This window comes from Dunckerocampus dactyliophorus, chromosome 20 (genome assembly GCF_027744805.1).
Source record: "Dunckerocampus dactyliophorus isolate RoL2022-P2 chromosome 20, RoL_Ddac_1.1, whole genome shotgun sequence".
Classification (NCBI taxonomy): domain Eukaryota; kingdom Metazoa; phylum Chordata; class Actinopteri; order Syngnathiformes; family Syngnathidae; genus Dunckerocampus; species Dunckerocampus dactyliophorus.
In genome coordinates this window covers 1,713,969-1,729,968 of record NC_072838.1, presented here as the reverse complement: position 1 = coordinate 1,729,968, position 16,000 = coordinate 1,713,969, and the positions used below count along the sequence as shown (strand labels likewise).

The 16,000-nt window shown below is 48.6% G+C and overlaps 1 protein-coding gene and 1 non-coding gene across 2 annotated transcripts in view; both read left to right on the top strand.

Moving 5' to 3' along the window:
* LOC129173037 (collagen alpha-1(XI) chain-like) overlaps positions 1 to 16,000 on the top strand; it is a 46,311-nt gene that overhangs the window by 22,327 nt on the left and 7,984 nt on the right. The window contains exons 25-65 of the mRNA XM_054763478.1: positions 934 to 987; positions 1,072 to 1,116; positions 1,231 to 1,284; positions 1,372 to 1,416; positions 1,494 to 1,547; positions 1,632 to 1,739; positions 1,854 to 1,907; positions 1,984 to 2,037; positions 2,125 to 2,169; positions 2,241 to 2,294; positions 2,374 to 2,418; positions 2,497 to 2,550; positions 2,641 to 2,694; positions 2,774 to 2,827; positions 2,912 to 3,109; positions 3,184 to 3,237; positions 3,315 to 3,422; positions 3,498 to 3,605; positions 3,704 to 3,757; positions 3,858 to 3,911; positions 3,986 to 4,093; positions 4,174 to 4,227; positions 4,349 to 4,402; positions 4,477 to 4,530; positions 4,608 to 4,661; positions 4,747 to 4,854; positions 4,936 to 4,989; positions 5,066 to 5,119; positions 5,203 to 5,256; positions 5,360 to 5,413; positions 5,606 to 5,713; positions 5,821 to 5,874; positions 5,973 to 6,134; positions 6,221 to 6,274; positions 6,569 to 6,604; positions 6,685 to 6,738; positions 6,810 to 7,095; positions 7,182 to 7,291; positions 7,465 to 7,533; positions 7,619 to 7,855; positions 8,040 to 9,930. Coding sequence (XP_054619453.1) covers positions 934 to 987; positions 1,072 to 1,116; positions 1,231 to 1,284; positions 1,372 to 1,416; positions 1,494 to 1,547; positions 1,632 to 1,739; positions 1,854 to 1,907; positions 1,984 to 2,037; positions 2,125 to 2,169; positions 2,241 to 2,294; positions 2,374 to 2,418; positions 2,497 to 2,550; positions 2,641 to 2,694; positions 2,774 to 2,827; positions 2,912 to 3,109; positions 3,184 to 3,237; positions 3,315 to 3,422; positions 3,498 to 3,605; positions 3,704 to 3,757; positions 3,858 to 3,911; positions 3,986 to 4,093; positions 4,174 to 4,227; positions 4,349 to 4,402; positions 4,477 to 4,530; positions 4,608 to 4,661; positions 4,747 to 4,854; positions 4,936 to 4,989; positions 5,066 to 5,119; positions 5,203 to 5,256; positions 5,360 to 5,413; positions 5,606 to 5,713; positions 5,821 to 5,874; positions 5,973 to 6,134; positions 6,221 to 6,274; positions 6,569 to 6,604; positions 6,685 to 6,738; positions 6,810 to 7,095; positions 7,182 to 7,291; positions 7,465 to 7,533; positions 7,619 to 7,855; positions 8,040 to 8,186 — 3,315 coding nt within the window. The 3' untranslated portion in view covers positions 8,187 to 9,930. The remainder of the gene's footprint in view (positions 1 to 933; positions 988 to 1,071; positions 1,117 to 1,230; positions 1,285 to 1,371; positions 1,417 to 1,493; positions 1,548 to 1,631; positions 1,740 to 1,853; positions 1,908 to 1,983; positions 2,038 to 2,124; positions 2,170 to 2,240; positions 2,295 to 2,373; positions 2,419 to 2,496; positions 2,551 to 2,640; positions 2,695 to 2,773; positions 2,828 to 2,911; positions 3,110 to 3,183; positions 3,238 to 3,314; positions 3,423 to 3,497; positions 3,606 to 3,703; positions 3,758 to 3,857; positions 3,912 to 3,985; positions 4,094 to 4,173; positions 4,228 to 4,348; positions 4,403 to 4,476; positions 4,531 to 4,607; positions 4,662 to 4,746; positions 4,855 to 4,935; positions 4,990 to 5,065; positions 5,120 to 5,202; positions 5,257 to 5,359; positions 5,414 to 5,605; positions 5,714 to 5,820; positions 5,875 to 5,972; positions 6,135 to 6,220; positions 6,275 to 6,568; positions 6,605 to 6,684; positions 6,739 to 6,809; positions 7,096 to 7,181; positions 7,292 to 7,464; positions 7,534 to 7,618; positions 7,856 to 8,039; positions 9,931 to 16,000) is intronic.
* On the top strand, positions 11,805 to 11,991 carry LOC129173719 (U2 spliceosomal RNA). The gene has a single exon (XR_008567296.1). It is a non-coding gene; the product is annotated as a U2 spliceosomal RNA (small nuclear RNA).

Sequence of the window (16,000 nt, the reverse complement as noted above, 5' to 3'; positions counted from 1 at the left end):
CCACTGCCGCCCAATATTGAGCAGAAATGGAGAAAGAAAAGGGTATTTTGATTGGTAAATTTAGCGTCAAAGCCCTGGCAGATGGCTTTTTGAATAAAATAATAGCCCATATTTCCAAAATGTATAAATCTTTACATAAAATGTGATGTCGTTTATGTAGTTGTGTATCGAATCGTTTACCACAAAGAGCTTTACATCCCTTCTTATTATAGTTAAAAATGTATTTTTAGCTGTAATTAAATGTGATTAATTATAAGTTACCTATGGGCAAAATGTGATTCATCCATCCATCCATTTTCTATACCGCTTCTCCTCATTAGGGTCGCGGGGGCATGCTGGAGCCTATCCCAGCTGACTTCGGGCGACAGGCGGGGTACACCCTGGACTGGTTGCCAGCCAATGGCAGGGCACATATAGACAAACAACCATTCACACTCACATTCATACCTATGGGCAATTTAGAGTCACCAATTAACCTCACCTGCATGTTTTTGGAATGTGGGAGGAAGCCGGAGTACCCGGAGAAAACCCACGCGCACACGGGGAGAACATGCACACGAGAATCGAACCCAGATCTTCCCGATCTCCAAGCTGTTACTGTGTTGGCCAACATGCTAACCACTAGACCACCGTGCGGCCCCAAAATGTGATTCATCACCATAAATATTTAAATGGTTAGACAGCCCTAGTTTGATTCCGTAATCCTATCGTCTTTACTGAGCAACTTTGGGGGACTTCACCTACAGGCTGATGTTTCCTTGTTAGCTTGGTGGCTAGCGTGTGGCTACATGCTTCATGACCTATCAAGCTTCCAATAATGACATCTGTGATCCATCTGACAGAGTCAAGTGAATGTGGCTAATCTCTATTCTACTTCCAAGATTACAATATGAATATGAAAAGTGGAATCAAGGCCCCTGTTACCTCCCCCAGGGCCCTACAGGAAAACCAGGTCTGCCAGGAATGCCCGGCGCTGATGGCCCTCCTGTAAGTTTACCTTTTGCCTTCAAAGTTGTGGTCATGTATTTTGACCCAAATTAAGTCATTACAAGCATCATTTCTCCATCTCAGGGTCACCCAGGAAAGGAGGGACCCTCGGGCACCAAAGGAAACCAGGTTAGTTGGGCATGAGATTCATCACGGCACTAACATCTAACAAGTCAAAATGGAGAAAATGACTTTTGGAATTCATGTTTATAAACTTGTCGGCCTCCGCTTGACATTCTGCAGGGCCCCAACGGTCCCCAGGGCGCTATTGGCTATCCTGGCCCTCGTGGCATCAAGGTCAGTTCAATCACCCAACCTTTGCCTTTGGAGTTTTCCGTTTTTTGTAAGTTTTTTGTTTCTGATTCCGATCCGCTCTGCTCACAGGGGGAACAAGGGATCCGAGGACTGAAGGGTCACAAGGGCGAGAAGGTGCGTGGTCATCTCCTACTTAGGAAACGCAAGCAAGTGAACGATTGAACAAATGTCTTTCTTCTTGGCCTCTTTAGGGAGAAGACGGTTTCCCTGGAATTAAGGGTGACTTTGGTGCCAAAGGAGAGAGGGTAAGGTGGACTGATGGCCTTATGGATCTTCACATGCTGTTATGTTCTCATTTGAGTGGTTTTTTGTTTATTCTGCTATGGCAGGGCGAGATCGGAGTGTCTGGTCCCAGAGGAGAGGACGGCCCAGAGGGGCCAAAGGGTCGTGTTGGGCCTCCTGGTGAGCTTGGACCTCTGGGTCCCGTCGGAGAGAAGGTACGACCCGCAGGAGGTGGATCCAGTCTCTTTCTGTACATTTAAACTGAAGTTTGAATATAAAGAAAGTGAAGACACCCACCGCTTGTTAACGAGATCACTGTGTGGTTTCAGGGAAAACTCGGCGTCCCTGGACTTCCTGGTTACCCTGGAAGACAAGGACCCAAAGTAAGAAGAACACCATCTGGGTTAGTGAGCTCCTCTGGACCTTGCATCAGTTAGATTCTTTGTGCTTGTCTTTTAGGGGTCTCTGGGATTCCCAGGATTCCCTGGCTCAAACGGAGAGAAGGGAACAAGGGTATGTGTGCGGGGGCTCTGGAGTGATGTCACACTTGCTTCAGTTTGGACTGTCTGAGGTTTATGATTGTCTTGTTGTTGTTTTCAGGGTCTGACGGGCAAACCAGGACCAAGAGGACAAAGAGGGCCAACGGTAAAATTTCATCATTCGTAAAAATTCTCTGTTGTCTGGTATCCCTTCATGTCAATGTCTGTGTCCATCAGGGTCCCAGGGGCCAGCGAGGACCACGAGGGGCAACCGGAAAGCCAGGTGCAAAGGTTGGTCATCACGTAAGATCTTGGTGAAAGCAACACTCTCCATTCTATCAGTCACTGTGTTTTTGCACGCGCTCATCAGGGAACTTCCGGAAGCGACGGTCCTCCTGGTCCACTCGGAGAGAGGGTGAGACCTTATTTGACACTGATTGGCTCTTTGCTTTGGATCACACATCGTGCTAATCCTTCTTTGTTGGGTCACAAGGGATTGCCCGGACCTCAAGGAGCCAATGGTTTCCCCGGACCAAAAGGACCTCCCGTGAGTGAGAGTGAAGGATTTTTGGTGAGAGACTAGTAAGATCCAGATTGTTCTGAGGTTTTTTTGGGGGTTGGGGGTATTTCCTCACAGGGACCACCAGGAAAGGACGGGCTGCCTGGACATCCCGGACAGAGAGGAGAAGTTGTGAGTTGCAGTTTAGTGTTTTGTGTCAGCAAAATGAAGCGTTTCAGTGGCCACAAATGACTGGATCTCGTTCCTTCAGGGTTTCCAAGGAAAGATGGGTCCACCAGGGCCTCCTGGAGTGGTCGGACCTCAGGTGAGTTAAGACATATCTGCACAGGAATCATCTTTTCATGGCGGTGCTTCCTCTCGATGTTTCTCAACCATTATGCTTCCTCAGGGCCCATCAGGAGAGACTGGTCCCATGGGTGAGCGCGGCCACCCTGGACCCCCAGGTCCACCTGGAGAGCAGGGACTTTCTGGCCCCTCTGGAAAGGAAGGCACCAAGGGAGACCCGGGCCCTCCAGGAGGTCCAGGTAAAGACGGACCCCCCGGACTGAGAGGCTTCCCTGGAGAGAGAGGACTTCCTGGTACCCCTGTGAGTATCTCATGTGTGTTATTGAACTCCATCTTGGAAGAGGTGAACTTTGAACGCCTCTGTTTTTCTTCCAGGGAGGTGGAGGACTGAAGGGAAGCGAAGGACCTGCCGGACCTCCTGGACCTGCTGTACGTTTCGAATAGTGTAGTCAGAATGTGTGTTCAATCATGTCTACCTGCGGCACCAAATGGTTCAATCTTTCCAGGGATCTCCTGGTGAGAGAGGACCTGCTGGCACTGCCGGACCTGTTGGGCCCCCTGGCAGGCCAGGCCCACAAGGACCTCCTGGTCCCGCTGGAGAGAAGGGTGTTCCTGTGAGTGTGGCTTTAGTCCAAGTGTTTCTTTTTTTTTTTACATGAACGTGTTTTTAACATGTAATTGTGGCCCAGGGTGAGAAAGGTCCAATCGGCCCTGCAGGGCGGGATGGAGTACAGGGTCCTGTGGGTCTTCCAGGCCCGGCCGGAACACCAGGAGGACCAGGAGAGGACGGAGACAAGGTCGGTGTCACAGAGTGATTCACTCCACTCGTCGTGGGTTGTGAAAATGCAGAAAAATTGTTGAGAACAACGCTGTTTGGCTTTGTTGTAATGTCTAGGGTGAGGTGGGAGAACCCGGCCAGAAGGGCGCCAAAGGAGGCAAAGGAGAGCATGTGAGTCAACCTCAAACACAACTGCTACCAAAAATCTCATCCAACTCATCCAAATGAAATGTCATTATTTTGGTCTACTCATGCACATCTTGTATTTCAGGGACCTCCCGGTCCACCCGGCCCAATGGGGCCCGTCGGTCAGCCTGGTCCTGCTGTAAGTACCGGACCCGTTTTTGATGCTGTCATCCCCACCAGTTTGAAGCTTCATTTGCCTGCTCTGGCGTGCAGGGTGCCGATGGAGAGCTCGGACCCAGAGGCCAGCAGGGGCCTTTTGGAGCCAAAGGAGACGAAGGATCCCGAGGATTCCCCGGAGCCCCTGGACCCATCGGACTGCAGGTCTGTCCGTGACTTCAGTCATGTTGTCCTCACACTTGGACGCCAGTCAGCTAAATGCACCTTTCCCTTCTGACCTTCAGGGACTGCCAGGACCACCAGGCGAGAAGGGAGAGACCGGTGATGTTGGACCTCTGGTGAGTGGTGTTGTCAAAGCAGACATTTTGGCGCTGGGTGAGGATGAAGATTTAAACGTGTGTGTGTGTGTGTGTGTGTGTGTGTGTGTGTGTGTGTGTGTGTGTGTGTGTGTGTTTACAGGGTCCTCCAGGCCCTCCAGGACCTCGTGGCCCTGCTGGACCCAACGGCGCTGACGTAAGATTACAGCTTGTGGAACCAACAAACTTGAGATTGATCGACTCTGAATTGGTCTGATATTCATTTTCCAGGGTCCCCAAGGACCTCCTGGAGGTTTGGGTAATCCTGGACCTATTGGAGAGAAGGTACACAAACCTTTATCCTCACCTGAATTCAGCATTCAAGCATGAATGAGATGAATTTGCTTTAATTTTCTCCACAGGGAGAGCCTGGAGAGGCCGGACCACCTGGAATTGGAGGAGAACCAGGAAAGAAGGTGAGATCTTGTGGGGGGGAGGCCAAAAGGAGTAGCTGGTCGGTTCACACCAAGCTAACATATGGTTTACTGTGTCCGTCGCCAGGGTCCTCGAGGCGAGCGCGGAGAGAAGGGAGAGGCTGGACAACCTGGAACTGCTGGTCCCCCTGGAGGACGAGGACGGCCTGGAGATGATGGTCCTAAAGGAAACCCTGTAGGACTCAATCAATGATCTGTCTGACCAAGTAAATTGTCTTTGTCCTCATTTTAATGTGTGATATGTTTCCGTCATCAGGGTCCAGTTGGTTTCCCTGGCGATCCTGGTCCCCCTGGTGAGGTTGGACCCAGAGTGAGTGTCTCTTTTGTCACTCCCGCTGAAGAAATGAAAAAACAATTCCAACAAATCTCTTGTGTTTCCCTCCCAGGGCCAAGATGGCGCCAAAGGAGAGCGAGGAGAAGATGGCGAACAGGGAGAATCTGTACGTTTGCGGTTTGGAGAGATTTACATGTTGGCTCTTCAAAAGTCTTTCTGCATAATAAGTCAGCTCCTCTCCCACTGCAGGGCTCTCCTGGTCCGCCCGGAGAGAACGGACCTCCTGGTCCCCCGGGAAAGAGGGTAAGACCATCACGTCCTGCTTCCGCACAATGGGACTGTAAACTGGACTTGATCTGCACAGGAAATGGAAGCATTTCATCCACTTGTTGGTGTTTCTTTGCAGGGTCCTGCTGGGACGAGAGGACCTGAGGGTCGGCAGGGTGAGAAGGGAACCAAGGTGAGTCCAGAGGCTGATGATGACCAAACAAAGACTATCACCAAGTGTTGCAACTTCCTGTGAGGAAGACAGCCGTATCTGGTGGATGTTGTTACAATTCATTAGAATTTATTCAGTCATTTTCACCTGCCGATTTCCTTTTCTTCTGAGTTTGTGACCATGAACAAAACATTTGTCGTCCTTCTACCCCAGGGCGACCCAGGCGCCCTTGGCCCTCCAGGAAAGACCGGTCCCGTCGGTCCTCAGGGCCAACCAGGAAAACCGGGAACTGAAGGTCTGCGTGGTCTCCCAGGATCAGTGGTCAGTGATGATCAGGAATAGAGATGCTGGATTTTGGCTTCTTCTTCTCAAGCTAGCAAGAGAAATACTGCAGTATGATTCTAGATGAGAGTGTTTGTGTCTTTCAGGGTGAGCAAGGATCTCCCGGCCCGGCCGGACCCAAGGGACCACCCGGACCTGTCGTAAGACACCGCTGTCTTCCTCTTTTCCACGAAGACGCTTGTAGACGTGTAACATTGCCTGCAATCTTCCTCCATGTCTTCTGTGTCTCCACCTACAGGGACCTCCAGGTTTGCTGGGTCTGCGAGGAGACCCGGGTGCTAAAGGAGAGAAGGGACACCCGGGTCTTATTGGCCTCATCGGACCCCCGGGAGAGCAAGGAGAGAAGGGTGACCGGGGTTTGCCGGGGCCTCACGGGTCGAGTGGACCCAAGGGAGAAACTGTAAGTCCGACTCTTTGTGCGTGTGTGTGAGATGGGCCGCACCTGATGTGGGGTGGTTCTGATCTTTCGACATGGCATTTTTACAGGGAATGCCCGGCGGCACCGGACCCCTCGGCCCTGCTGGTCCTCCTGGTCTTCCTGTGAGTGATACCACTTCCTGTTTCCTGTCCCACTTGGGCCTTCTTGACACTGCTAGCACATACTTGTGGAAGTGGTCTGAGGGCGACTCAGAACCAACTCCTCTGCTCTGGTCTCTTGAATCGTATATCAGAGTTTGCAGCAACACACACATGCAGTACACACACACACACACACACACACACACACACAAACAGACACACACAGTAGTAGTTGTAGTAGTAGAGCTTGAAGGTATGATTTGGTGGTCCATGTGGAGAACATTTAAGGCTTCTAACGCTTCATGTCCTTATCAGGGTCCTCAAGGTGTCAAAGGAGCCAAGGGTGCTGCTGTGAGTATCGTAGCTCAGTATGATGACATCAGTGTGCCTCCAGAACCCCTTCTGAGTCTTTCCCTCTCCGCTTTGTTTAGGGAGGAGCTGGTCCGAAAGGAGAAAAGGGTGTTCCAGGACCTCCAGGACTTCCTGTACGTAGATTCTGTCAGTGGAGGCCAGCGTTAAGACGGTCGGACTCACTCTCCGTCATTTATCCTCCCAGGGCCCGCCAGGCGAGGTCATCCAGCCCCTCCCCATCCAGAGGAGCCCCAAGTCCAAACGTTCCATCGACGCCAGTCAACTGCTCCCTGAGTCCGACCCCGACATGCCTGCATCCGACGCCACCGGCGCTGAGTTCCTGATGGGCAGCGACGGCATGGAAGAGATCTTCGGCTCCCTCAACTCGCTGCGGCAGGAGATCGAGACCATGCGCTTCCCGCTGGGCACCCAGGAGAGTCCGGCCCGCACCTGCCTGGACCTGCACCTCAGCCAGCCCGAGCTCAAAGACGGTGAGAGACCTCCACCACCCCCACCCCATCCTACCACCCAGATCAATCACTGTAGCTCTGATTCATCATGTCAACCCCCCAAACAGGAGAGTACTGGATTGACCCCAACCAGGGCTGCTCCAGAGATTCCTTCAAGGTCTTCTGTAACTTCACCAATGGGGAGACGTGCCTGCACCCCCACAAGAGTGTCAACACGGTCGGTCCCACACCCTCACGTTATTATTGCACCTTTTTCACAAATGGCTTTTCTAATTGGATGGGGGCTGTAGAGTTATTGTCCCCAAAACAGGACCAAAGAAATCAGTTTGACTCCCTGAAGGACATGCCATCATGTTCTTCTTCGTGCTGACGTGTGATTGTGCTTTTCAGGTGAAGATGAGCTCGTGGGAGAAAGAGACTCCTGGATCCTGGTTCAGTCAGTTTGCCACCGGCAGCAAGGTCAGTCAGTCGCTCTCGGGCGTCACCTCCTTCCTCGCCACTCCCTGCGAAAACCTCACCGCCCACCTCCTCGTCCTCTTCGCAGTTCTATTACGTGGACTCAGATGGCGAGCCGGTGGGCGTGGTCCAGCTGGGCTTCCTTCGTCTCCTCAGCGTTCAGGCCCGCCAGCAGCTCACCTACCACTGCCACCGCTCGGTGGCGTGGGCCGACCGCAGCGCCAAGAACAACTACGATCGGGCGCTGCGCCTCCAGGCCGCCAACGAGGACGAGCTGAGCTACGAGACCTACCCGTACATCGAGGCGCTGGTGGATGGCTGCTCTGTGAGTTCATGAGTCCCTTCCAATCTTCTTGAACCTAACAGTAATGTTTATGGACTTTGGACCCTCTTAGAAGTAAAGCCAGGTGTCACCGTCCCAAAGCGGACCACCAAGGAGGACATGGTGGTCCATCAGAGGGATGAAGTTGTGTTTGTGAGGGTCTAACGCGGGTCTACCTTCTCTGCAGTATCGTAAAGGCTTCGACAGGACAGTGCTGGAGATCAACACGCCACAGGTGGAACATCTCCCTCTGCTGGACATCAAAGTGTCGGACTTTGGGGAGAGCAACCAACAGTTTGGATTTGAAGTGGGACCTGTGTGTTTCCAAGGCTAATCTCTCTCACACACACACACACACGCACTTAGAGACACCTACACAATCACACACACCCAGTAAATTAACTTGTAAATGTTATGGAATACACACACACGCACACACACACACACACACACACACACACAGATGGACGGTGTTGCGAGGCAAAGCCAGCATCCTCCGTGGAAAAAAAAGCAACATAAAAAAGTGAAAGAGAAGTTGGACCACCGAGAGGAGCGGCTTCTTCACAAAGACGCAGCATCCAAAAAAGGGGGGCCGGCTGCAAACTTGAAGCCCGCCCCCCCCACCAATCCCCCCTCAAGGCCCACCCTTCTCCGCAACTCTGCCCCCCCACCCCCCCACCCCATGAGCGCTCCAGAGGGTTTCCAGCTTGTTTCGTTTTGCCGCCTTTGCCGAACCCTCCCGCTTGGTCACGTGACCTCCGCAATGTGACCCACAAGGCCTCCTCTCCCCTCGTGTCCTCCACCCTCCTCTCCCCTCGTGTCCTACACGCGGGACCGCAGCGTTCTCCACCCAGCGCTCGCCTCCCGACAGCAGGGTTGCCAAATGTTCCAGCATGCCCTCTTCGCTGAATAAAAAAAAGCTTGTTTCCCTGAGAGAAAGTGTGTGGCAAAGTGCTAATTGTGCCAAAGTTCGACCCCCCGTTGTGACGTAATCAAGCCTCCACCTGGGCAAATGTGCATTACACTCCATTTGTACAGAAATAGTGATATTCTATTGTATTTATTGAAGAACAAACAGGGTGCTTTGAGATTAAAAAAAAGAACGGACCACCAAACATTCCCGTCACATGTGGTATTTTTCATTTGTGTTTACTTCCTTTTTTGGAAGACCAAAGAATCAGCGGCCATGCTGGACTGTGACATCAAACCTGTCAGCGCTGTGCTGTTCAAATGTTTCCAGTCTAACCATTAAAAAGGTGACTCTCCAGCTCTGTCTTGACGTGCGCTGCTTTCCAAGTTCACGCTTTTGCTGCGGTGTTTTTCTTTCTGATGGTTTTCAAGTCTGCTTGAGAGCATGGGGTGGCGGGGGAGGGATGTCTCTGTCAGCCATATTGTGTTTTGTGTTTTTTATTTCATCTTACGTGCTCCTGATTTTACTTTTTAATATATCAAGGGAAGTGGGCGGGGCAGGCCGAAACCTAAAACCAAATAAAAAAAATGTCCTTCAGAGAGAATGACCTCAACTACTAGTTTGTTTTTATTGCGTTGAAGACATTTCAACAAAAGAAATATGGTGCTGACAATAAAAGTATTATTTTATAATGTTTGTAAGTATTTTTTAAATTCCTGTAATATATCATCTTTTCTAAAATGACCTTTTTGACTGTGTGTTTCTTCCGAGCTTAGCGCTTGCATTACAATGGTTGGCCACAGGGTGGCACTGTAACCCACAGTAGCGTAAGAAGAAGATAAGCGGCACATTTTGTCCATGTGGGATGAAAATTCATATACAGATACACATACCTAAAAAAAACTATTTAAGAAAAAATATACACATCTAAAACGTAAGTTTTCACTTGCCAGTTTGTTTTATTCGATGTAGTTTGGACTTAGCCCATAATACCCATCATGACACGAGTGTCAGAGACACTCTAAATGTCCTAAAATACAGTATGTCCTGTACGGCTTTGCTAGACTGAAACCAATTCAGATCCTAAGTTTACGTAAAGGAAACATTTTCGAGTGGTTGTCATGTGGCTATCGTAGGATATGGATTCCCCAAAATGGCAGTATGTCAGGTAAGCTACCTAATTTCCAAAACCTTTGTTTGGTTGCCACTTTGGAGTATATTTCTTCAATGAATTCATATCAAACAAGCTAGGTTAACAGTGACGCATTTGCACAATAGCAAAAATACAACTAAGACACTCCATATGTCACTCTTTCAGATATTTTAATTAAAAATTGAAAATACATTTGTAGTAAATACAACTAGGTTTTTTTTACATGTTTTATATGGCATCTGAATGGTGTAGTTTACACTCCGCGTCACTGGGTGGCGGTCGTGTTGCTGTCGGTGGTACGAGGAAGAACCTTGAAGCAGTTTGGTGAGTGGTGAGGCGGCCTCGATGATTTACAGTTACGAAAAATGTTGACCACGCAGGCTACTTTGCGTTTTGTCGAAATATGACACCAACGTTTGTGTGTTTTGGATCGACTGTTGATTGTTTTCCTTGGTTGTTTAAGACGACTGTGATGCGATTGTGTTGAAATATATTTACCCCGGCTTCCAATTGGACATACGAGAACCACGTGATCGCGACTAGACTACTAATTCGCAAGAATTCCAGTCATTTAAAGCATTAACACCAACATATTTGCGTATGTTATCACTTCAGTTGTGCATGGTTGTTATTTGGTGTGTTGTTGTGTGACGTCGTCTGTTTCTTTGCGTAACCGTCACTTTAGCTTGTTGTGTTGGCAATCACCTCCCCCCTCTGAGTACTTTCAGGTATCGCTTCTCACGGCGGTCCAGTGCAGTGATTTTCAACCCTTGTTGAGCCGCGGCACGTTTTCTACATTTACAAAATCCTAAGGCACACCACCAACCAAAATTACACTCCAACACAGTACACATGATACATATAGTTCATAATATAGTTTGTAAATGTACCTGTATTGATACTTAACTAGTGTGAAACCTGGGCCTGTTTCGATGAACACAAAATGATGATGTCTGACATGTCATCAATCCTTCTTGCAAGAGTGTTATCTGAGAGAGGCACTTCAGATATCTCTTTGGCTGCGTCATGGCCGAGCATTTCATTTACAATGGCTTTACAAGCTGGCAATATTAATGTTTCTGCCACAGTCAACGTACAAAATAGTCTGCTGGCTTGTTTTGAACGGAAGGGTGTTTCATTGTCAGATGGCGTTTTAGCTTGCTGGGCACCATGGCGCTATTGGATAGTTTCTCACCACACACCAAGCAGAGGGGAGTTGGTGCCGTTGCATCCCCGATGAATGTAAATCCAAATGCAATATAGCTTTCGCTGTATTGCCTCGAGCTCACCGTCTTGTCTTTTTTCTTTTGTTGACCACTCATACTAGGGCCTTCATTTGGGTCAGAATTTTGTCGAGAGCCCAGTTCGGCATATGCATTTTCCCTTCTCAGAAACTTCTTCATCACTGTCTTTTGCTCGTCTTGCTGTGATTGCACACCGTCACCTGCCGTTCAGCACTAACTCTATTGTCTCTGCTGCCCTCCACTGACACAGAAGAGTATTGCATCTGTCACAAATGGTTAACAAGGTGATATTAGATAATTTCCCACGGCACATCCAACTATCTCTCACGGCACACTAGTGTGCCGCAGCACACTGGTTGAAAATCACTGGTCTAGTGGTTAGCACGTTGGCCAACACAGGAACAGTCTGGAGATCGGGAAGACCTGGCTGGGTTGGATTCTCCCTTGGGCATTTCTGTGTGGAGTTTGCATGTTCTCCCCGTGTGTGTGGGGGTTTTCTCCGGGTATTCCGGTTTCCTCCCACATTCCCAAAAACATGCAGGTGAGGTTAATTGGCGACTCTAAATTGTCCATAGGTATGAATGTGAGTGTTAATGGTTGTTTGTCCATATGTGCCCTGCCATTGGCTGGACACCAGTTCAGGGTGTACCCCGCCTTTTGGCTAAGATCAAGTGTCGTATCTGTTCTTATCAGTTTAATATCTGATACGTCCCCTATCCGGGGACCATATATTAAATGGATTTTTGGAACTGGGAGATGGAATAGGGGCTTGCTCCGTCCACTCCACGCATCGACCTGGTATTGCAGTACCTCCAGGAACGGTGCACCTCCTGTCTATGGTGGACTTCTGAAACAGTCGTCTTGACACAGCAGCATTCCTAAAGCAAACATTTGTAAAGGACAAGCCCACATTATCACTACTAAGATATACTGTATTAGTGATAATTATATTGCTGGTTAATTTATGTACAGTTCCAACATTTCCCCTGTTTATCACACATATACAGTTGTGCTCAAAATGATTCATACCTAATCATTGCTAATTCTTGTGATTTTTTTCATTTAATGACGAAATGAATGCAATTTTTCAGGTTCGCGTGTCAGTGTATGTGAACAACAATTGAAAGAATGACAACAAATGCAAAATTCAAAGAAAATCTTTATTTCATGGGTATTTTATTGATGGATTCCCAAAAAATGCCATGTTCAAAATGATTCATGCCCCTGGCAATATTTCAGGTAATATGTGCCAAATGTGGTAATGTTCCTCCAGTAGTTACTTCAAGGTGTCACAATGGAACAACAAACACCTTAATATTGTTGGCCAAATGTTAAACACTGATCTAAAAACTAAATAAGACTTCTTTCCAGAACAGTATCAATAGGGGAAAAGTGTTCAGGTCATTTTCAACTTCTGGTCATCATGGTCAAGAAGAAGGAGCTCAGCAAGGACCTCCATCAGGGTCTTGTATGTGCCCACAGTGAAGAAAAGGTATGATGTCCCTGTGGCAAGCATTCAGAGCATCACCAACAAGCACAAGAGGTTCAACACTGCTAACAACGTTGGTAGGTGTGGCAGGAAGCGTAAGGTGTCGCCCAAAATTGCTAGGAAAATCTGCTGAGAGGTCAACAAGAACCCACAGACCACAACCAAGACCCTAATTAAAACACTAGACCAGGGAGGGAGAAAGGTGTCACGGTCCACCATGGAGCAAGTCCTGCACCAAGGAGGTGCAGGAAAAGAAACATCTGGAAGCTCGCCTGGCCTGTTCTAGACGTCATCTGAAGCAAGATCCCAGCTTTTGGTCAACTATTCTGTGGTCTGATGAGACGAAGTTGGAGGTATTATGCTCAATATGTCTGGAGGAAGAAAGGAGAAGCATACAGGCCAAAGAACACGGTGCCCACTGTCAAGTATGCTGGTGGAAACATAATGCTGTGGGGATGTTTTTCCTCCAGCGGCACAGAGAATCTCATCAAGGTCCAAGGAATCATTAAAAAGGAGGAATACATCAGGATCCTTGACCAAAATGTGAAGCAATCTGCTGAGAAACTCCAGCTTGGCCACAACTGGATGTACCAGCAAGACAATGACCCTAAACGCACCACCAAGGTAGTGAAGAAATGCTTCAAGGACAATGATGTCAAAGTCCTGACCTAAATCCCATCGAAAACTTGTGGCATCACTTGAAGACCAGAGTGATGGCTCGGAAACTGACCAACCTGACCCAGCTTGAGGCTTTTTGCCAAGGAAGAATGGGCCAACATCCCACAGGAGACATGCAGGAAGCTTGTGGACACAAACAAGAACCATCTAGAAGCAGTGATAAAGAACAAAGGCTGTGCTATTGACTTTTGGAGCTCACCTGAGCGGTCGCAAAAGACCCCACGACAACGTCCAAAGAAGTGCAGGCCTCGCTCGCCTCAGTTAAGGTCAGAGTTCATGACTCCACCATAAGAAAGACACTGGGTGGGCAAAAGCAGAGTTCCGAGACGAAAACCACCCGGTGTCCATTTTGCCAGAAAACATCTTGATGACCCCCGAGACCTTTGGGAAAATACTGTGTGGTGTGACGAGACCAAAGTAGAACTTTTTGGAGGGTGTGTGTCAGGGTTTGTACAAGGCCACACAGAAGCTAATGGGCTCATTGCAGAAAGAAACACAACTCAGCAAAAGTGGGAAAGTACAGCAACAAGTTGTCATGTCACTAGAAAAGGCTTCCACGTGTGTCGAAGCATGTTTGAAATGATTGTAAACATCCTGGGACACCCCCGACATAAACAGAGCGAGACAAGTACAGCTGGCACGGCTACACGCTGGAACTATGAAGGCTGCACTTCAGCCAATCAGGAGCTCACATACTACTTGGCACTCATGGATAACGTAAGGCTTGATTTGTTGAACGCCGTCAGCACTTGAATCCCAGTGAGGGTCCATGACAGCGTATGCCAATGTAGATTATTATCCTCATTGGTTCTCAAACAATACTGGCCCTCATCGTGTCTGCCAAGACCACGTGTGGCTGGTTCAGTCCTCGCTCAAGGCCCAGGTACCAAATGCACCACCCACCACTGATCACTTCACAGCAACACAAATCATCATTATTGATCATTTGTGGAGAAACAAAACAGTTAGCTTAGCTCACGCATGCAGACTTAGAAACCATTCCAAAATGTCCACGCATTGTTTTGTGGCTCAGTTCAAGAAGTACTTTGTCCAGTCCGTGCTGGTCTTCCACGTGTTCAAGTATGGTCTCATCTGGTGAGCTGAGCGTATCAAACATCAGTTCACCTGGAAAGCTTACACTACATTTTAGTTCCATCCTGAAAGCCAAACATCCCGAACGTTTCGTGCATCTACGCTTTCAAAGCGAGCCAAGCGGTTGGTCAACTTGAGCTTGTTTGTACGCCATGGATAGAACTGCCATCTGATATCACTTGATGTCCAAATCCAATGATATCCATGTGGTGGACAGTCAGCCTTCTCCTATGAGTGTGTGTGTCTCGTGCACGTGGTGTTGATGCTACAGTGTGAGTCTGTTCCAACAAATGGGGGGCCGCTTGAGGGATGGAGACACAAACAGAAGCCAAAAGGGCCACAGGGACAACAGGGTGTGGGGTGGGCGTATGTGGGTGTGTGTCCATGCGACGTGCATGTTGATGTCCATCCATGTTGGCCCATGCACACGAGTATTTGATTGGAAGGAAAACCATTTCAAGAGTGTTGATGTTGGTAGATAGCTAGCAGGAATGCTATTCAATGACCACCATTAGCCTTCTTGATGCTTCCACCGTCTTTCACAACCAAGCCGGGGTTTGACGTTTGCGTTTCAAGGTGTGATATACGTCATTGAGATTGGAACGATGGACACCATTCCGGGATGCATTCAACTCGTGTACCTTCAAAAGGCAGCTCCTTTTGTAACATACGCAGCTCAGACCAATGATATCCCCTCCTCGTGATGACCAGTGAAGCTGGGAAAACACACACATGCTGCTTGATGGCTGCACTTTTGTCTTTTCTGACAAGAAACTCCTGCGTGGCCGAGCCCTGAATATGACGACAGTGTCAACGTCGCACCTGAATGGCGTTGAAGGACAAGATGGTGGGAGCGCCACGTCAGTAATGAGCACGGATATACTGCATCCTGTGTTTTTCTACACGCACATTTCCCCACTCCAGTGGAAAGGAAATCTCCATCCGCAGGAGTGGAGTTTTCAAATATGAGCACATAGAAACACACTCACTGGCCAATTCCTGCACAGTTTGGACAAACACAAGCTGAAAAACATAGAAAAGGAGATCATTTTGCACATTTCTCATGACACCAGCCAACAAGCTCCATACACAAACGCCGAAAACTGAGTTTTTGAAAATGGTCTCCATGGCCTGTCTTATCTAAAAGCGCGTGCGCTGGAACAGCTTTTCTTTTCTTTCACCTGTCTTCCTGGTTCTTTGGACCGCCTTGCTGTTGAAGAAATAGTCAATGACCACAGAAGGTCAAAGGTTTTCACACGGTCCTAAAAACAAGAGCAATAGATGCGCTTGCAGCGCCAGAGAAGATGGAGGAAAGAACCCAGAATGAAAGTACAGGGAAAGTGAAAGCTTGTGTGCCTTGAAAGTGAAGTTAAGTTTGTGCTAGGTGTGTGTGTGTGTCGTGGAGGATGAGTGTGTGTGTGTTGTAAAGAATCTGATAGAACTTTGGCATAGCCACGTCGTGTGCGTAAGTAGGAAATATGTTGTAGTATGAAATATTTCTGTTCACGTGGAATGCTGAGCATGTTGGAAATAAATATGGCTGATCAAACATTTGGACATTTTCACATCTGTGTTTTTCTTG